This window comes from Bison bison, unplaced genomic scaffold (assembly GCF_000754665.1).
Source record: "Bison bison bison isolate TAMUID 2011002044 unplaced genomic scaffold, Bison_UMD1.0 scf7180017864472, whole genome shotgun sequence".
Taxonomy (NCBI): Eukaryota; Metazoa; Chordata; class Mammalia; order Artiodactyla; family Bovidae; genus Bison; species Bison bison.
The window spans coordinates 10,308,944-10,330,976 of NW_011495033.1; the positions used below are offsets into that span (position 1 = coordinate 10,308,944).

Below are 22,033 nucleotides of genomic sequence, written 5' to 3' on the forward strand. Positions count from 1 at the left end.
AGAAAAATAAAGTCAGCCACTGTTTCCCCATCTATTTCCCATGAAGTGATGGGACCAGATGCCATGATATTCGTTTTCTGAATGTTGAGCTTTAAGTCAACTTTTTCACTCTCCTCTTTCACTTTCATCAAGAGGCCCTTTAGTTCCTCTTTACTTTCTGCCATAAGGGGGGTGTCATCTGCATATATGAGGTTATTGATATTTCTCCCGGCAATCTTGATTCCAGCTTGTGCTTCTTCCAGCCCAGCGTTTCTCATGATGTACTCTGCATAGAAGTTAAATAAGCAGGCTGACAATATACAGCCTTGACGTACTCCTTTTCCTATGTGGAACCAGTCTGTTGTTCCATGTCCAGTTCTTTTTTTTTTTTTGCGACCCCATGGACTGTAGCCTACCAGGCTCCTCAGTCCATGGAATTTTCCAGGCAAGAATACTGGAGTGGGTTGCCATTTCCTTCTCCCCATGTCCAGTTCTAACCATTGCTTCCTGACCTGCATATAGATTTCTCAAGAGGCAGGTCAGGTGGTCTGGTGTTCCCTTCTCTTTCAGAATTTTCACAGTTTATTGTGATCCACACAGTCAAAGGCTTTGGCATCGTCAATAAAGCAGAAATACATGTTTTTCTGGAACTCTCTTGCTTTTTCCATGATCCAGCAGATATTGGCAATTTGATTTCTGGTTCCTCTGTCTTTTCTAAAACCAGCTTGAACATCTGGAAGTTCACGGTTCATGTATTGCTGAAACCTGGCTTGGAGAATTTGGAGAATTACTTTACTAGCGTGTGAGATGAGTACAATTGTGCGGTAGTTTGAGCATTCTTTGGCATTGTCTTTCTTTGGGATTGTAATGAAAACTGACCTTTTCCAGTCCTGTGGTCACTGCTGACTTTTCCAAATTTACTGGCATATTGAGTGCAGCACTTTCACAGCATCATCTTCCAGGATTTTGAAACAGCTCAACTGGAATTCCATCACCTCCACTAGCTTTGTTCGTAGTGAGGCGTTCTAAAGCCCACTTGACTTTACATTCCAGGATGTCTGGCTCTAGGTGAGTGATCACACCATCGTGATTATCTGAGTCGTGAAGATTTTTTTGTACAGTTCTTCTGTGTATTCTTGCCACCTCTTCTTAATATCTTCTGCTTCTGTTAGATCCATACCATTTCTGTCCTTTATCAAGCCCTAGTGATGCTAATATGCAACATGGATTAAGAACTACTGCCACAAATGATTTAAAACTATTCAATAATGATGGGAAAATTTTTAAATTAAAGAAAAATGCTAATACTTACATTGAAACTTCCTAAGGTTGATTAATCCATGGTCTCTTATAATTCTAGAATGAAAAGAATAATTATCTATGATAATTAATTTCACATTTAACAATATCTTCCACAAGCAGCTTTCATTAGGCACCGTAAACACTACAGGGGGGAGTATCGAGGTCCAGAGAAGCCACTCGTCTCACAGTTCTGCAGCTCACTGAGTCACTAACACAATTTTAAGCTCTCAAGTATCATGTATTTTTCCTCCCCTTGGGCAATAACTATTTGCTGGATGAATCAATGAGCACCCACAAATACTGAAAAACCCGTGTCTGTAACTTAGATGAAACAGAAGGGAATCTGTCCATGGCATAAAAATTATCTATTCAGCTTTAGGGAAATGCTAACTGAGAATAACCATTTAAGGGAAATCTGTTAATGATGAAGGGTGCCATGATCACACACTCAATGTTTACAACTGTACATTCACAGAATGCCTTGAAGCTATTTGAAATAAATCGTGTGCATGTTTAATGGAAGGGCATCATAAAACACAAGATCTAATAGAGACCTCGACAACTGAGTTCTACAATACTGTCTAGTTCTAATTGCATTAAGCAGAACAGAATTTAGGTAAACCATGCAGAGTTCCATGTATGGAACCTTTGATTTCTATTGAAGCCTAGCAATGAAGCTTCTCTCAAGAATAGCTGAATAATCTTCAGCGCTCACTGGAAGCTAACTCCAGATATGCAGAGAGTAAGTTTAACTTCAGATCATGTCTTGGTCCCTCCAGAGTGTCTCATAAGTCCTATTTCTTTTTCTCATTGTGTTGTCACCATGTCTCTAGTTAGTAACATGCCTACGCATATATACACACACACCTGCGAGTACCCTTCTCTGAACTGTTAAAGTCTCTGTAATCCAACAGAGATCTGCGATCCATAATTTCTCAGTCTGAATGTATGGTTTTTGTTCTGCTGCAAAGAGAAGGAGAAATCAAGAGTGCCTAAAACTTGCTCATGATTCCTTTGAAATCCTTTTAGATAAAGATTTCTCATAAAAACTCAGCAGTCAGAATGGAGCACTAGAAAAAGCATAACAACTTAATAATATCTTGAATTTTTCTTGTTGCTTTTTTCCTTAAAAGAACATACCCATATTATTCATTGGTCATAACATTAAGAAAGGAGGAGGTAAAAAAGGCAAAAAAAGGAGAGGTAATATTTACCTTTAACAGATGGAAAAATTGAGAGTCAAGAAAGTTAAGGGTATTCCTCAAGGTCATAAGATAAGCCACAAGTGGGAACTTGATCTTACAGGCTATATGTGGTCAAAAGTCCAAAGGCAAAAGAAGGCAGGACGGTTTTCCAGACTTACTTTTTTCGTCTTTGTCGCTCCTTTAACCTGGAATGATAGATATCCACTACAGCCATCTTCAGAGCTATAAACAAACAAACAGCTACATATAAATATAGCCAAGGCAAGAAGAAATCTTTTGCCCAAGCTGTTTTTAACCTCGTATTGCTCACTACTCCACATTCACTGGTCTAAGAAATCTGTCTCTTGGAAACAAAAAAAAATCCTAGGATACTGAATTTCTCAATCAGTAAATTACAGTGAAATTCTTTTTCCTAAGTATATGTTTACAAGGGATTACCCTATGGATAACAAATTCTGCTTTCTACTAAACATCTACTTTGCATGCCTTGCTATGTATATTAACTTTCATATAACAGTTCAACAAGGAGTCTGAACTTTGGTAAAACATGGGCTAGAAATTACACATATCAGAGTTTCAGATTAGGAGAGAGAAATACTGAAATCTAACATGCTGGGCTATAAGCAGATGCACTATAGCCGTACACAACTTCAGTCGCTGGGAAATGATCAGGAATACTTTATCCAGGCCATCCTCCCTTGGGTCTGAGATAAAAATAACAAATTCTAGCTGGATGATCTGAAGAGAGAACTGAATGCAGTATTTTTTAAACTTCAGTTATTTAAAAAAAAAAAGTATTGGGTATCAGAGATTTGTTGTCATTCATTTCTAACAAGTTCAAAAATTTAAACAGCACTGCTTCATTTTTCCTCATCACCACCCACAAACTAAAAATAATTCAATAATATCAGGTCCAAGATTTAAGGCAATGGATCTCAAACCTTTTTTTCAGGTTGCAGAACTCTTTCTCTATATGAACTCTTTCTTGATTTATACGTATTTCTTATAGAAGCATAGATATCACAGAATGCCCAGACCCTACCGGTGTTTCCTAATACACCTGCTGTGGAATGACAGGTCCTAGAATGCTGTGCTGGGGGGAGACAGGCTTTACGTAAGTCTATGGTGGAAGTGGCAGGAGAATGGGTAGGAGACAATTTGTTTTTGACATGCACTACAACCAAATACCGGAGAAGGCAATGGCACCCCACTCCAGTACTCTTGCCTGGAAAATCCCATGGATGGAGGGGCCTGGTGGGCTGCAGTCCATGGGGTCGCTAGGAATCGGACACGACTGAGCGACTTCACTTTATTTTTCACTTTCATGCATTGGAGAAGGAAATGGCAACCCACTCCAGTGTTCTTGCCTGGAGAATCCCAGGGACGGGGGAGCCTGGTGGGCTGCCGTCTATGGGTCGCACAGAGTTGGACACGACTGAAGCAACTTAGCAGCAGCAGCAGCACAACCAAATACAAGTTTTAGCGTGGACTCTACCTTCCTTCTTAGGAGAAAGAGAATTAAGAAGTCAACAGTTCAAGGCAGAAAGAGAAGGAAACAGAACAAATAAGCAAACAGGTAAAGAGCTAACATACACTGAGTATTTATCATGTTCCAGGCTCTTTAGGTGCCTTATCTCATTTATCCACTGAATAACAAGATGAGTTCAGTAGGAAACAAACTACCAGAAAATCCAGTGGGGAGGTTAGTGCTAATTTTGACAAAATAGTTCTGTAATTTTTCTAATATACTAACATATCATGTTGTTTCCTAAGATTTGTGTGGGAAAGAATTAAAACAGGAAAAAAAACTGAAGAGACTGTGTTACAAAAGCCTCTATAAATAAATCCTGCTGATAAACGGTTCTGGTGCTTGATCAATTCAGTAGTGGAAGCTTGTACAACCAGCTCTGGAGAACAAAGGGGAGAAAGGGAACACAGGTCAACAAATGCAAGGAGAAATGGAATTCTCCCAGGGAAAAAATTTCACAGCTGAAGCTCTCTCTTGTCTTGATGAAGCACACTCGGATCGCAACAACTGATTATAAGGTCTTAACTGCATGAAAAACCCAGGGAGGATACAGCACAGCAGGCAGAACAGAAATGAGAAGGAGACACTGAATGAAGGACAATCACAGGTTCACACTCTTCTTAAAAAGTGACTGGAGAGTTGAGTAGAGTAGGCACACAAAGACCCAGAGCTCCTTAAAAACCAACCAACCAACCCAAACCACCCATAACCTCTCCACTGCTGCCAGGCCTCTGAAATCCCAGTCTTGGGGGATGACTAGTCTCCCTGTGATTACACTCGGGACTGATAACAAAGTCTCCAAATGGCTGCCTTAAAATATTGCAAGAAGTGGGCAGCAGTCAGAGGCAGCTCCTTCCCACTGCAGTGTATTTCTAACACTGTTCAAAATAGCTGGCAACATGTTTCTGTTTTCCTGACAGAAGGCACTTACTGCTTTCTTGGCAGGAAAAGCAACTCAGAGGCCTTAACTCTGGGGAAACCAATCAAGCAAGCACACGAGCACAAACCTGTGAATCAGGTATTCCCCAGAATGAAGCTTCTTAAAAGTCATTCCCCTGCCCTGAAGCTTTTGGCTGAGATGGACACAATCGGGGCTATGAAAAAAGGATGACTGTGTGACCTCATGGTCAAAGTCAGCAACCGGAAGCCTGAAGCAAGTCACTTCACTCCTTTGTACATTTCCCTGAAGGCAGAATGGGAAAATGACTATTTCCACTTCTCAGGAATGTGATTAAGTCATAGATTATAAAAAATGTGAAATCTAAAAAGAAAAAAAAGGTTCAAGATGGTAGATACAGTAAGTCTAGTAGTATTAAGAGCACAGATGAATGAAGCACAGTAGTATTACGAGCTTGAGATGGCTCTGCCACTTGCAGGTTATAACTTGACCTTGATATTTCCACTCCTCAATTTCCCCATCTATAAAATGGGCATAGGAATGCCCAACTCAAAGAGCTTTGTGAGGATTAAGTCAGTTCACACGTATCAAGAACTTAAACGGTACCTGGCAAACAGAGAGTGCTGTACGTATTAATTATCATTATTTACAGCCTTTAACAGTTAGAAGATCAGAGGTCCAGCCTGGTCACTGTGCCTACTCACCTATCTATTGGCAGTTTCTTTCCCTTGATGGTGATTTGGTTGCTCTGTGCTTAGGACTGTTTAGACATAAATACCATTGAGACTGAAAACTGCTGTTTAGTTGCTCTGTCGTGTTCAACTCTTGTGCGACTCCATGGACAGAGAGCCCACCAGGCTCCTCTGTCCATAGGATTTCCCAGGCAAGAATACTGGAGCAGGTTGCCATTGACTGCTCCAGGGGATCTTCCCAGCCCAAGGACTGAACCCACATCTCCTGCACTGGCAGGCGGATTCTTTCCCCCTGAGCCACCTGGGAGGACCAAAGGCTGACAATACGACCAAAGAAAGAAAACCGGGGGCGTGGAGGCGAACATGCCCGTATCTGATCAAGAAGTTTTGCTGACATTAGCTTTCCAAATAGAGGGAGAGTAAATTTCTCTGGTGTGCAATCCTGAGAAGTGCTGAGAACACAGACCCAATACAGAGAAAGGAGCTCATGACAACTCCTGCTTGCACAGGTTACTGGCTGGCAATGATTAGAAGATGCTGTGCTAAGGCTTACCACCTGGAAAACTCTGACAAAGACCAGTCCACAAATTTAGGAGAGATTTTCCCAATAAAAGCAGATGGGGAGCAACGTTCCCCGAGGAAAAGGGAAATGCGCCGTGTGTCACCACTGGCGTCTCACAACACCCTGTGACACAGGGGCACTGAGTTATGGGGCTTTTGCATCTCCCTCTCTAGGCCAATAATCTCAATGAAGTGTGAGGAGGTTTCATTTAGCGATCCCAGAACTTCCTTACTGTCTTCCCCAGACATTACTTCACAGGCAGTATCTTTTGGGGCCCGTTCTGAAAGATATTTGGTATGGCTGGAATGTAACCATCTATTCCTCCATTGTGTCCTAGGCCTCTATAATGGACCATTTGAACCTCCTTTATTAGACGAATTGCATCAATCATAGCAAAAGTCTTGGGAAAGAAGAAGAGCTTGGTGGCATCACCCAGTCTTCTAGATGCCTGGCAACAGGACACAAAACCCAGCCAAACAATTTACTTCCTTCTAGTAGTTGTGAGTGAGGAAATATAAAAGGAATGTTATAAATGCTCAGTAATATTAAGAGTGTAATAGTATAATGAAATGGTAATAACATCAATCTGAATTATGAACCCTCTTCCATTGGAGACATTCACCCTGACTAGTCAGTGTCATCCTTCTTTGTTGGCCCTGGACATAAAGAAATAGCAAGCAGGATTCCAAGTGACTCAGAAGCAAGCCCGAGGTTGAATCACTGTCCTGATCTGCAGAAAACAGGTGCCCCACTCTCTGCTCTGGGTGTGCATATAAAGCTCCTTCTCATTTCTCCCTGCTCTCCTTAGGCTCCTAGGCCCCTGCACTTGAGTGTTCTGGGAGAAACCGCTCAGCTCAAGGACAATATGCCCCACTGGACAGTGGGGCCGTGCTGCCAGAGGAGGAATATGAGAACTCAGAGCCATCGACAAAGCATCCCTTTGATCTCCAGTCCTGCCAACCCTCTCGATGATGTCATCACCTTTCAAAAAGCACCCATCTAAACATCTTATAGTTCAGTACTAGACACGGAGGGAAAGCGGAGGCAGAGATTATTACAGTTTTAATTAAAACTACTTATGTATAACAATAACTGAAGCTTCAGTTGTAGTTTGAATGAATTAGAATCAAGTAACTTAAAAGGCTACAGAATCTGTAGAAAGAACACAAATAACTAAAGTATGCTATTGGTTTGAAATGCTAACTAAAACTTGCTAATCAATTGCTTCTTTTTGATTTTTTTTCCCTTTGCCCCACTTAATTATAGAAAGGACCATAAATGCACCAGAAGAAACTGCAAATCCTGCTTTCACAAAGAATGCAGAGTAAAATGAAACACCAACCATTACTATAGTTTTCTTAATAATGTTGAGGCTTAAGAATGAAGACCTTGGACTAAGGCCTAGAGATGTGATTTAGCAAGTCCTTTACATAGTTGAGACGTTATTGACATTAGAGATTTTGACTTTCAGAAGTTCAGTACCTCTGAATAGCATCTAAAAAAATGATACTTATAAAACTGCTTTTTTGCATTCTGGATAAGAATGATACAAGCCAGGAAATAATACCATTTTAATTAAAGTTGGCATGTATGAGGAGAAATACTGAATGGCAATCTGCACACTACCTTCAAGGGGACACCATCATGAGGTGAGAACAGACAATAACATGAGTTACCAGGGTTGAAAAGCAGAGATTGACATGGAAGACTGAACAAGTACAATGGCTCTAGTGAACACTAAAGTAGTTTGCCTTCAAGCTTTCCTCTTTTAGTTCAATCTGCGTCACTTTGACTTTCCCTTAAAGTTGTGTGGGAGAAAAGGAGAGAAATGAAATTTTGCAAAGAAAACTGTTCAAGAAGCATGTAGAGAAAAAATTCTAAAGGTAAAATTTTTATGAGGACTCTTTCTTGGTCCCAGATCTGGTGTAACAAATATCTAGACAGCTGTTCTATGAAGGTAAGAGTAAAATTTCCCCTTCAAGGGACAGAGGACCAGTTAATGCAACCTGAAAACTTGATTTATAAATCAACAAGGAGTCTAACTTGCCCTTCCTACATGGCATATACAGTTAAGAGAAATAACAAAGATGTTGTTTAGGAAATATAGAATCCAAGGGATTCACCTACTACATACATCATCCTTAATTCTGGACTGAAATGAAACAGAAGATTTGGGATTATTTTAAAGACATAGTTCATTGAAAATGGAAAGAAAGGGAAAAAAAGATATTCCAATAAAAGTCTAACCATCCACTTTTAAGAGTCTTATTGACATTAAGCATTTACTTATAACAAAAGAGTTAGTAAATCAGGCTAATCTTAAGAATTTAGAAGTGCTAAAAATCCAACAGTTCTGAGAAAGAAGAAATTTTCAGTCTTGGTCTAAAAACTCTTGAACTTCCATTCTTTTCCCCTGCTATGGGAAATGTGGGGTAACAAATTACAATGAACATTTAGTATCAGTAGTTGCTGTTGAAGTCCCAGGTTTTCACCCTGATTCCTTTTCTTTTAAGGAGGCAGTAAGGACCATTTAACCAATTACCTCAGCATAGGCTTGTCTCAATTAAAAGAAAGCTCACATAGTCCAAGGGATGGGATATTCCCAACTACCATTATATGATCAACATTCTCACCATCGTCACAAATGACCTTCTCATTATGGTCAAATCCTGGCAACATGATATGTTCAGCATCTTAACCACTATACTTTCAGTCCCATAAGGGGCAGGAGACTATCTTATTCATTCTTACATTCCTAGCAGCCAGCACAGTCACATTACAGGTCGCAATCAATAGAAACACTTATTGAAATAAAATGTTACCGTGTAAAATGTCCGAGTCATCTTCGACAAAATCAATATCTCTCAAGTCCCACTCCGCGTAATTGTCAAACTCCTGTTTGGGGAAAAAAATTCCCACCTCAGATCCATCAGCTTTGAGTAATGCCTTTATAGGAGCCATGCTTTAAAAGCAAACAGCAAATATACAAACACTTGTTAAAAAGTACTGAATGGGGTACAAGGCCAGGATAACTGCTGTAAGTAATAAATCATGGGAAAAATCTGAGAGGCTTTCAGGCAATAGTGACAGCAAAAAAATGAGAAAGCTGTGAGTCCAGGAATAAATATTTGGTTCTAAAAGTAGTCTATTCATAAAATGTAAATCAAGAAAATCTCACTCTGACTAGTCCTTCAAGTATTTAGGTAAGAAAATTGTGTGCATTAATTCATCTACCTTTCTACCACCTTCTGAGGACTCTATTTATTCCAGAATATTGGTTATACAGCTCAGTGGGTAGATTTGTTCATATTCTGTTCAATGAGTACAATCTGCAGGGGTGGTGTCTATGAGGGAGCTCTACAACAGCAGCTGCCAAAAACAAAACGCTGACCTGGGTGTGGCCAGCAAAATTGTTTACAGTTTGCTAAACTTTAATTACCTCCAGGAGTGCTATAATTGTGGATGAGGTGGTAAACCAAGAGACGTGTGACTACATTCACATGGCTTTATGGCTGCAAGAACATGTAGCTTTTCCACACATTCATCATTCTTTATACACTTGTGAATATAATACAAAAGATAGCAAACTACAGCCTCTAGACCAAATTTAGCCCACTGCCTATTTTTGTAAATAAAGTTTTACTGGTGCACCAGCATGCTCATTTGTTTACTATTATTATCTATGCTGCTTTTTGCATAATTATGGCAAAGTTTAGTTCCAACAGAGAATTTATAGTCTACAAAATCTAAAATATTTACTATCTGGACCTTAATAGAAAAGTTTCCCAACCCCCTGACACAATACAACCTTGGAACCCTCTAAGTGTGGAATGAGAATCAGACTATAGGAACCCTATACTTACTAAGGAAATGGGACTTAAGAAATAAGTTCTTGGTCTGAAGAATTTCTACCTTTTTAAAAAAAAAAGTTTACAAATGAGAAAAGGCACTCAGATGGAGAAAATGAGACTGCCTAAGGCCCTACAAATTACAGTGTTTTGAAAAGCTTTTTAGTGGTGTGGAACCTATAGGTAAGAGATACGGCCTCATCCAAAACAAAAACAAGTTTCTCCTACCTCAATGAAATCTGCTCGAGCTGGCATGTATCCTGCCATGTCCCGAGAAAGCAAGGAGTCAAAGGTAGGTCGGGGAGGGTCATCTGCAGCTGAAAGAATTTTGAGTTTTTCTTAACAACTTAATAAAATACTAGCATAAAAAAAGTAACACAAAATTCTCACTTAGATTCTGAAATATTTTTATTTAGAGAAAGTGTCTGAGAGAATAAATAAAATTCAAAAGATTTTTATAAAGGAAAGTAAAAAAGTAAAGTATTATGGAAACAAACCGATTTCTTAAAAAAGAAATTAAGGGGACTTCCCTGGTGATCTAGTGGTTAAGACTGCATTTCCACTGCAAGGGACATGGGTTCGATTCCTGGTTGGGGAACTAAGACCCCACATGCTACAAAGGGCAGGGAAAAGAAAAAAAAAAAAGAAACAGATTTAGGGAATCCTCTAAGTAAATATGGAAAATTCCCTCTGCTTTTTACTTCCCTAATATAAAAGAAAATCAAGGATCTTTTCTTTAGCATTATAGAACTTAAGTATTTACCCTGTCTGCTTCAGCTCCCTTCTCAGTATCAATTTACAAATCCCATCCAACTGATAGGCAAAAACCCTACTGGATTTGGAGTGAGCTGGAATTGACTCACTAGTCCTGGGATCTTGCACAAATTATTTAACCTTTCTGAATTTCAGGTTCCTTGTGTGCAAAATCAAAGCACTTGGCTCTTTCTGTCTCACTGCATTGCCATGAGGAAGAAATGGTCTAAGCCATTTGAGAACAAAGTGCTAACATCCAAAGGGCTTATCCAAACAGGAGATAGCCCCAGGTTTTGAGTTAGTCACCTATGAAACTGTCTCCAGAAAGTATGAGGAAAGAGGCAGGGGAAAGAAAAATAATCATATCTCATTATTTGTGCCCTGGGAGTCATTCAGAAAAGATGTCCATTTATAATTCATCATGGGTTTGGTTATGTTTTGTTAGACCCATGAGTCCCTAAGTCACATGAGATTAAAAAAAAAAATTTGTTATAATTGCCACAACCAAGTGAACAAAAATAACAAATTGCTTCTTGGACTTAATACTGGGATGGTTAATTATAACGAGTTCAATACTGGACTCTCTTACTGATACAAGGAGGTACTCACAGTGAAATGGAATGGCTGTGTCAGCAGTTTTTGCCTCCTCTGCTTGCTTCAGGTTCAGCAGGGTAGATGCAAACAGAGGGTTATTGATGAAATGCTTCATATAGTGCTTCTCACACTCCTCCTTGGTCTTGGTGCACATCTGATTGGCTACATCCTGCCTAGAGTGTGGGAAGTGAGAAAAGGACGCAGAGTTTTCATTTATGCATAATGGTCAAAGTATGGTTTGTTCTTTCCATATTTTAAGTCCCACTGATATAATGTGTGGAACTTGATACCCACAAACTGATATGATGCAGCTATTGGCAGAACAGTGAGACAAATATAAACATAGTATTGGTATAATCTGATGTTTCAAATCCTGCTATTCCATGATAGAGGTGCCAATATCTAAAAAAGTCCTTTTCTTTCCACCAAAATAAGGAAGATTACTAGAAAATCCATGAATTTCCCTGTGAGCTAAGCTCTACTGAAAGAATTGCTATAATTAATAAGCCAGAACATTTATATTTGCATATTGTATAGTTTACAAAACACTTCATGTGAACAAACATTTCTTTACTAGAGCTCTCATGACAGACCAAGCTCTAAGCTGGAAATATGTACAACATAAGTGACATAAATGCTAGTATTAACTGTGTAGTGTATTTACTATCTCAGTTTCACAGATGGAAAAAATGAGGCCCAGAGGTTAACAAACTTGCTTAAGAACACAAAACACGAAGTGTTAAAGCCACTCAATCTGTACTGACAAACCCTGACTCCTGGCCCAGATGATGCAGAGGTAGAGGTGAAATCTCTCGAAGTCCCCTCTCAACCTCTCTTCCACGACACTTCACTTGTATCGTGCCTCCTAAGGCACGTGCCTCCACTTCACTTGCCTCCTAAGGCATACTATACTCTGATTCATGTACTTCAACCAACTGTACATACATGCTGATTCCCCTACTAGACTACAAGCTTCCTGAAGACAGGACACATTGTCATAATTCTTGGCTCCAGCATCCTCACCACCAAGCTTAGTGCCTTACCCATAGTGGAGAGAGAAACGATGGTCTTTGCTAAGGAAGGGGTACAAAGAGGAATAGCCCCTTTTAGACAAAAAATGAAAAACTAGGCCAAAGAAGATTAGCAAGAAAATGATCACTTTTTTTCTATCTTCTTTGATATTCCCATAGTAAACAAAATTTTATGATGCTTAATAAATATAAGCAAAATATGAATGGAACTGAAATCTCTTGCTTCAAGGCCCTGGACATAAGGGAGGCATATGTTGATATATTTTATCAACATCTGATAAAGAATATACTCTAGGAAGTCAGGACAAGGAAGAGCTACTTAGGAGTCCTCTTGCAACATTTGGTCATACGAAGTCGTTTTTTAACTTCCTAAGCTTCAGATTCTTCATGAACAAAATATATTCAATAATGCCTCTGCTATCTAGTTCATAAAAAGAAATTATCAGTTTGAAAGTACTCCACAAAGGTAAAAATAAAAGTAGCAGTATCATTATTAAGCAGTGTCACCTCATAAGGCAACTGAACGCTGTTCAATTCTGCCATGCTAGGACTAAGCAAGTACATACAAGCTAAAACCAGAAAACGCGAATAGGCAGTCTATCAAATTTGAATCTCAGGCAAGCTATGGCCATTAATCTGAAGTCTGACTCACTTAAATGACAAGGTCATCTATAGCCAAGAAAAGTTCATAAAACCAGAAAGAAAGAATAACTAATAGAGTCTATACTTCCCCACTATTCAGAGAGGAATAATCAACCTTCCGTGGTTTGATACGTCCAAAGTGGTCTTTTAAAGCTGGTCAGTCACAGACCACTAAACATCCTGTAGCCTTGTGAGGCATTTCAGCCTTGGAAAAACACGTGTAGAAGGGAAAAGGACTTGTCGCTAAGTCATGGGTCAAGAGAAAAGCAACATACGGCCCCTACCTCCTTTTTCTGAGGTTCCTCCTTTTAATTCAACAGCACTGTCTTTTTGGAGCCCGCTAGGGCAGGACAACCCCTCCTCCCAAGATCTTACCAATTTCCAAAGCCACAGTCCATCACAGCTTCTAAAAGAGCCATTTCTTCTTGAGCAGTCCAGCTGGGATCAAGAACAGGAAAATCTGAGGTCTGAGGAAGAAAAAGTTCTGCCTAAGAACAGATAGAGAAATAGAACCCAGCACCCCCAAATGTAATGCTAATTAAAATTAAGTCCGATAGCTGTCATTCCCATGGTGTTGAGAGACGCCTGAAGAACGTCCTCATTAGTTGTTCACACTCCCCACCTCCAGTTCTACCATTAGGATCTCCAATAAATACTATCAACCACAAATGCCATTTAGCTCATGTAGAAAGACGTTTCTTAAACTTAGCACAAAGGTAGAGATAAGTATAATAATAAGTGTTCCCATTTAGTTAAGAGAGGAATACAAATGTGTATATTTCTATCTATTAAAATGCACGATTAAATCATATATTAGAACCAAAGTTACCTATTGGGGAGGGAGGGAGAAGACAGGATGGAAAGGACAAGGATAAAAGCTGGTCCTCTCTGAATATTCCTTTTTTGTAGACCTGACTTTGAAAACATAAATAATGTACACTATTAAATTTTATTTTTTTATTTTTATTTATTTATTTATTTTTATTTTTTATTTTTCACCATTAAATTTTAAAATCACAAGAATCAAAAGTAATATGTAACAAATTAACCTATGGATTAATTTTAAGGCATAATCACAAAGAAAGAAGCAATCCCAGGTGATTTTAAAACACAATAATTTGACTATATATTTATCGTAGAATATACTTTAAAATGTAAAACAAACTGCCAAAAAAACCAAGTAGTGATTGACAACTATTGTTTTCAAACAGTGTTGGTAGAGTTATTCTGAGATTAGTATACGCTGATGTGGTGTGGGATAAAGCTGTCAAGTAACCGTACTGGTGTCACTGGACAGTGGGATTTGGGGCTTGGGGGAAAAAATGATAGGTGATCTATGAGGTTATGTAAAACCATGTGGTCTTGTATTTGAAATGGAAGTTTTAGTATGAACTCATAATGTATTTTGTCTTAAAAGAAAAATTTCCAATACAGAGCACAACTAGTGATTACCAGTATGTATGTGGGGGGTAAAATATAGGGGTGAAGGAGTGGGAGGTACAAACCACTGGGTCTAAGATAGACTACAAAGATGTATTGTACAACACAAGGAACACAGCCAATGTTTTGTAATAACTGTAAATGAAGTGTAACCTTTAAAAACTGTGTAAGAAATTTCAAAAAAAAAAAAACCCCCAAAAAAACCTGTCCTAACACTGTTCAATGAAAAGATCTAGAAAAAATGACTAATCCAACAACAATGAACACTTCCAGTGCCCTATGTGCGGTCTCTAAGTACAATTTTCCACTAAAGGAACCAGGGCTGTTTCAAGAAAAGACTCATTTTAGTTTTGGGGAGGAAATGTACAAGATGAGACTGGAAAATTTTGTTATACTGGAAAGCAAAGAAACTCTCAAAAGAATATAAGGGTTACGTCAAAAGGATTCAGAGGTCAATTTGTAGAGGTTCCCACCAACTAAAAATGGAACATTTTGAACATTAAAGAGAACAACAATTGCAAAGGTTTAAAACATGCCAAACATTCTCAATGTCTAGAGGATGCCAGAGAAGGAACTCATACATTCAAAACTAGTAACAAAGGGAAATAATTTATCCTGCCTTTCTGTACAAACTTTACCTCAGTGAGGTGTTTCTTTTTACAGAATTATTTTAACCCCTAAATTAAAAGAAGTGATAGAATTAAAAGAGAACTTATGTATTCTGCAATCCTAGATGAACAAATCTAGACAATGATGGTGAATGAATCTGATATAGCCAATATATGTTACTACTAATTTGTAGGAAACTTCTGTAGAAGTCAGAGGAACATGTTAATCGGCAAAATCTAGACCGCGCGAACATCTATAAGACAAACAACGCAGGTTTTTAAACAATCAAACTATATGAAACAAGAAAAAGAGTGAGGGAGGGGTAGGAAGGAGAGGAAGAACCCATAGGATAAATATATAAGGTAACCAACCTAGAATAGTTAAAACAAAACAAAACAAAACAAATGTCACACAAGAGCCTGGGCTTCCCTGGTGGCTCAGCAGGTGAAGAATCTGTCTACAATGCAGGAGACACACAGGAGACATGGGTTCAATCCCTGGGTGGGGAAGACCCCCTGGAGAAGAAAATGGCAACCCACTCCAGTATTCTTGTCTGGGAAATCCCATGGACAGAGGAGCCTGGCAGGCTATAATCCATGGGGTTGCAAAGAGCTGGACACTTCCTGAGTACTTCCTAGCACACACGCACGCACACACACACGAGATCTTTAGGAATTCTCCTAGTGGTCCAGTGGCTAGGATTCTGCTCTCAACATAGGGGGTGCAATTTCAAACTCTGGTCAAGGAGCTGGCATGCTGCAACTAAGAGTTCGCATGCTGCAATGACGAGAGAAGATCCCCACAACTAAGACCCGGCAGGGCCAAATAAGTAAATAAATAGAAAAGCAATCCTTCAATCACACAGGTGTTTAGAAATTGTTCTATCTTCTGTTAATGACACACACACATAAAAAACCCTCTGTGGTCTGTCAAATTATATTACTAATAAGCAATACATTTTATCTGAGCACCTACTAGGAATATGCCTCACGTGAGGTACTATGAGATCCAAATGAGAAATTTCAGAGCTTGTATCTGTATTAAATTCAAAATAATCACTCAATCTGGAAAGTACCATAAATACAGGCAAATACAACAACTCATAGGTGAAAAGCCTGTATTTATAAAAGTGTATTTTCTAATATTAATTAGCCCTCACCAATTTTACTATAAGATAAACCAGAAAGACTTTCTACACCAAAGCAAAATGGGCATAAAAGGCAGTTTTTCTTAAAGTTGAATCAGTGTTTCTCAATTTCTGAACCCAATCTTGGCCCTGCTGCTGCTAAGTCACTTCAGTTGTGTCTGACTCTGTGCGACCCCATAGACAACAGCCCACCAGGCTCCCCTGTCCCTGGGATTCTCCAGGCAAGAATACTGGAGTGGGTTGCCATTTCCTTCTCCAATGCATGAAAGTGAAAAGTGAAAGTAAAGTCGCTCAGTCGTGCCCGACTCTTAGCAACCCCATGGACTGCAGCCAACCAGGCTCCTCCATCCATGGGATTTTCCAGGCAAGAGTACTGGAGTGGGTTGCCATTGCCTTCTCTGAATCTTGGCCCTGCTGAACAAGAATCTCTAATAGCAAGGTCTAGGAATCTTTAATATTAAGAAGCTCCCAGGTGATTCTTATGCACTAAAGTTTAAGAATCACTGGTATAAAGGGTGTGGCAAAAAGAGGTGCCTTGACTTGTTCAAGGTTCTAAGAATTATAAGACAAAAATAGGCAAAGAACTCAGAAATCTTGATTAATGCACCACCCACCACAGCATGAGTAACTTCCAAAAATACAGCACTGTGAGATGGCAAAAGTACTGAAAACCATTTAAAGTTTTCTGAGACTTCATATGGAAAAAAAAAAAAAAAATCAAGGTTTTAGTGGTTTCATGTATAGAAAACCAAAATTTGGTCATCACTCCTATGGAAGGAGATTCATCTTTTCCTTATCTGGGAGTAAAGACTAGAAGAATAAAAAAAGAGCATTAGTAATCTCCAAAAGCACTATAAAATAAAGAACAGAATTCTGAAATGTGTTTGAATGGGTGTAGAATAGGTGAGAAAAGAATGATGTAATCTGAAGAGTTAGATGGACTTGGAGAGAAACTTCGTGCCATCAGCATTAGGCAGAAGGCATGGTGCCCAGAACAGTTAAAGCGAGTTCATGGTCAGTCTTCCTGCAGAGGATAACCTCAATCTACTTAAAGTACACTAAATCACAATCCAAATAAATAAATATGTATTCTGCTTCTTAGCATTCTTGTGTGAATTTTGGATGAATAAAGCTAACTTTTGAAGATGGGATAACCTTAGTGAAATGAACTCAGAGCCACAGCTACTCTGACCACACTCTTCCTCCAATCCTGCATTCATTTTGCAATTAACAAAAGAGAAACAAAAGGGAAAAAAATTCTTATTTCATATATTCCATATCATATGTTGTCAGAGAAATGCAAGTTAAAATGAGACAGCACCATATACCTATCAGAATGGCCAAAACCCAGAACACTGACAACACCAAATGCTGGCAAGGGTGTGGAGCAACAGGAACTCTCTTCCATGCTGGTGGGAACACAAAATGGCACAGCCACTTGGGCAGTTTGACAGTTTCTTACAAAATGAAACATACCCTTACCATACGATTCAGCAACCATGTTTCTTGGTATTTACCCAAAGGAACTGAAAACTTAGGTCTGAAGAAAAACCTGTATGTGGATATCTATAGTTGCTTTATTCTTAATTGTCAAAACTTGGAAGCAACCAAGATATCCTTCAGTAGGTGGATGAATAAATAAACTGTGGTACATCTAGACAACAGACTATTATTCAGGGCTAAAAAAGAAACAAGCTATCAAGCCATGAAAAGACATGCAGGAAACTTACATACATATTACTTAGTGAAAGAAGCCAATCTGAAGAGGGTACTCTATACGATCCCAACTCCATGACATTTTGGAAAAGGCAAAACCATGGAGGTCACCAAAAGATCCATGGTTGCCAGGAGTTAGGGGGAGGGGTGGATGAGGAGGCAGAACACAGAAGACTTTTAGGACCGTGAAACTACTCTTTATGATACTATAATGGTAGATGCATGTCGTTCTGTATTTCCACAAATCCACAGAATGTGTTAACACGCAGAGTGAACCCTAATATAAACTACGGACTTTGGGTGATAATGAGGGTCAATGTAGGTTCCTCAGTGATAATTTATGTGCAATTCTGCTGGGGGATGCTGATAATAGGGGAGGCTATACATTTGTGGGGGCAGAGGATACACGTGAAATTTATGTACTTTGTACTCGATTTTGCTGTGAACTTATAACTGATCTAAAAATCAAAGCCTAATATTAAAAAATATACTCCAAACCTTACAATTAGTGAAGAAAATACTTAGAAGACTGAAGGTGTTTAGAGAGAGGTAGGGGAAGACCAGAAGGTTGGCTGCCAAGAACTCTTACCAAGGAGCATATCTTGAACTAATTCATTATAGACCAGGACCTGACTCTCGGCATTACAGGTCCAGAAATTCACTCAAGGCTTCACAAATAAGACTTGGAGATGCTGAGTTCCCCTTTTCAAACTTCTAAAAGACAGAAGTAGACATGCTACAGCACTGTGGTAGACAGAATTCTAAAGATGCCCTCCACTCCCCAAAGATTCTTGTCCCCTGATTAGTCAAACACTAACTAAATATTCCTGTGAAGGGACTATGCTGACCAGGTACTAATTAACTGACTATAAAATAGGGCGATTATGCAGGTAAATCCACTGTAATCACATAGGCCTTAAGAGAGAAAGAAGAGTCAGAGAGATTCAGCACAGGAGTCATGAACCAGGAGAGGTCAGAGAGGCCAAGTATTTCATCAATAACCTTCAAGACCTCCCTGCTGTTGGTGGCTTTGAATATGGACAAAGCGGGTCAGGAACCTCTAGAGGCTGAGAGCAAGTCCCAGCCAACAATCAAGAAGGAAACAGTATCATCACTCCTACAACCTCCAGGCAGTGAATTCTGTCAACAACTTGAATGGGAAGAGTCTGAAAGTGGATTCTCCCCTAGGGTCTCCAGATAAAAATCCAGACAGACCAACACTTTCATTTCAGCCTTATGGAATCTGGAACAAACCAATTAACATAATTGGTCTTCTGACCAACAGAACTGAGATAATAAATTCCTGTTGTCTTAAACTGCCTCATTTTTGATAAGTTGTTATGGCAGCAAGAGAAAACTACACAAGTATCAATCGATTAATCCATGACGTGAGACTACTGTCAAGAAGATGCCCAACCAGCATTCTTTCCTTTAAGAAAAACCAACAAAGGAGGCCAAATGTAAGAAAACTACTTGGTGAACCAGGCGATAGGCTCTGATAACAGACAGAGGTATTGTATACACGCCTGCCAAGCATACCAGATATTTACTTTGGCTTAGTAAAGTGCCCACTCCTCTGGCTAGATATTGGAATGCATGCTGTCACTTCAGTCGTGTCTGACTCTGTGTGACTCTGCCAGCTGTCTATGGGATTCTCCAGGCAGGAATACTGGAGTGGGTTCCCATTTCCTTCTCCCAAGATATTGGAAGGACACTACTAATATCCATCCATCTCTCATTCCTTCTTTACAGGTGTCAAAAAAATCAAATTATAGCCAAGTCTTTCTCTGGCCTATGAGTCAATCTATCTCTTCAAAGTGAGTTTACATATTACTATATCATTCACCCTATACTCATTTTACAACTTAACTCTCCGAGGGTAACCAATTTCTCCAAGGCCGAGAAGGTGGAGTGCCAGACATAAATCTCACCACTGCCCACATGAACCACATAAAAATACCATTAGCCAAACACAGTAACAATACATTTACTGTTTATAAATGAACCTAGAAAGCAGCACACCTCTGACCCTTACATAGTAAATCTCAAAGAATACTTCCTTTAAATTCCTTTTAAATTAAACCAAAAATCTGAGTATATAAAATGATTTTCAGACTTGAATGCTTTAGTAGATCCATAAAATCCTAAAAAGCTTATTGGGCAATGATTACTTAATTCAGACATGGGGGAAAGAAAAGGGAGATACTTGCAGATAAAGAAAGACTAATACCCAGTATAAAATCTGAAAATGAAGGGAAATTCCTACAACTTCATTACCATTATTTCATAAGTATGATCACTTTGATGTTTCTTGTACTCAAATCCTCGTGTGAAACACTGAAAAAGAAAGGAAAATTAAGTTACCAAAAAGTTACATTTTTTTTTTTTTTTCAAAAAGTTACATTTTGAAATGCTTTCTTAAAGGATAGAAGATGACTTGGGGGTATTTTACTCTTGAATGAGTTTTTAAGAATTCATTTACTCTTGTTTGCAGCCACAACTCAAAGGTTAGGTTCATGATCACAGCTTTTCAATGGCCCTCATAGAGAAAAAACAACAATCTGGGAAAAAAGACTTATTCCTAGGACAACTCCTCCTTTTAGAAAAGCATAAGCCCTGGAAGCAGACTGTCTAAAATTGAATTCTTGCTCTTAGTGTATTTCAGCAATTCTAAGATACACTTTGCCATGTTTTCAAACTCTGAAATGTGGATTCGTCTTATAATAAAAAGTATATTACAACTTCCATTAGCCATTTTTACACTTTAACATCTCTGAAATTGGGATGTTTCTTTTAATCAATAGCATTCTGGATCTGATAAAATATGGTATTTGCTGTGTGACCCTGAAGCAACTATTTAACCTCTCTTTGGCCAAGTTTCCTCTGTAAAATAGGAGTACTAATCATTACTACTTCCTAGGGCTGCAGTGATGATTTAAAAGTTAATTCATGCAAAGTACTCAAAATAGAGCCTGGCACAGAGTAAGCACTTATCAGTACTGCTATTACTATCATCATCGACAGAACACTTTGTTCCTTTGTCACCTGCCCAAACATCACTCTTCAATAAGATAAAAAACAGTGTCACAGGAGGTATCAAAAGGAATAATCCTCCAATTCTGTTTCCTGTAGTTCCAATACTTGAAATCTACTGGCAAAAACAGCATTAGGTTGATACAGGAGGAAGTGGAATATTCAACAGACTATCTCATCCATCTTGCTCTCTTCTCCAATTTTTCACTGGTAAAATGGATAATTAAAGACTGACTAGAAAAAATAGATTTAACTACGTACGGTCCTTCTGAGCAACTGACAGTCATCACTGAATTTACTATGCCTATAAAACTAGGCAAGCCTTCCCTTAATGAGTTACCTGTAAGCAGAGGAAAAAAGGAGGTGGACCACATTCTGCACACTTGATATAAGGCTCCATGAGGTAGGAGGAGCAGCCTCGGCAAGGTGGCTTATCAGAGGGATCACCTAGAACATAAAGAAAAATTACTAGCTTTTAAACACCCTATGACTATCTTCAGCACCAGAAACTAGAAATCTGCAAATGATTACACAAGGTAATACACTGTGCTGAAAAGTTCATGGAGATAAGATGAGCTCATTCCAAATAGGAAAACACAAAAATGATGTTCCTTTTTATTTCAGGGCAGCTTTGTTCCTTCCTACAGTACCTACTATTTCAAGCATTTAAGTAGATATGGCACCTGCAGAGAAACAAACACAAGTTTTAACTGGAAGTCTCATAGTGCCCACAATTTATTTTCCCATGGGAAAATAATGTCACCTACCTACCTAACACATATACAGTTACAGATAAAGCCCATCTGACAAAATGTTAATAACTGCTGTATCTGGGTAATGGGCTACAAGTAATCACTGTACTGTTGTTTCAAATTCTTTACAAGTTTGAAATTTTTCATAATAAAAAGTTGGGAGCAAAAACTCTTTAACTATACACCTTGGGATATACTAATTTATACCTGAGTTGGGAGTTAAACCTAGGACAGCTCCCTCCCTTTCTCCCATAGGAAGCAGAGAGCAGAGCAGACCTTCCTCCAGTTCCAATGACAGTGCT

General features: G+C 38.9%; 1 protein-coding gene across 2 annotated transcripts in view; it reads right to left on the reverse strand.

Moving 5' to 3' along the window:
• TADA2A (transcriptional adaptor 2A) overlaps positions 1-22,033 on the reverse strand; it is a 46,511-nt gene that overhangs the window by 12,487 nt on the left and 11,991 nt on the right. For both annotated transcript variants that reach the window (XM_010861545.1, XM_010861546.1), the window contains exons 3-10: positions 21,320-21,426; positions 20,224-20,283; positions 13,410-13,501; positions 11,377-11,534; positions 10,243-10,331; positions 8,989-9,061; positions 2,645-2,708; positions 1,292-1,335 (exon numbers count right to left, since the gene is read on the reverse strand). In XM_010861545.1, the coding sequence (XP_010859847.1) occupies positions 1,292-1,335; positions 2,645-2,708; positions 8,989-9,061; positions 10,243-10,331; positions 11,377-11,534; positions 13,410-13,501; positions 20,224-20,283; positions 21,320-21,426 (687 nt within the window). The remainder of the gene's footprint in view (positions 1-1,291; positions 1,336-2,644; positions 2,709-8,988; positions 9,062-10,242; positions 10,332-11,376; positions 11,535-13,409; positions 13,502-20,223; positions 20,284-21,319; positions 21,427-22,033) is intronic.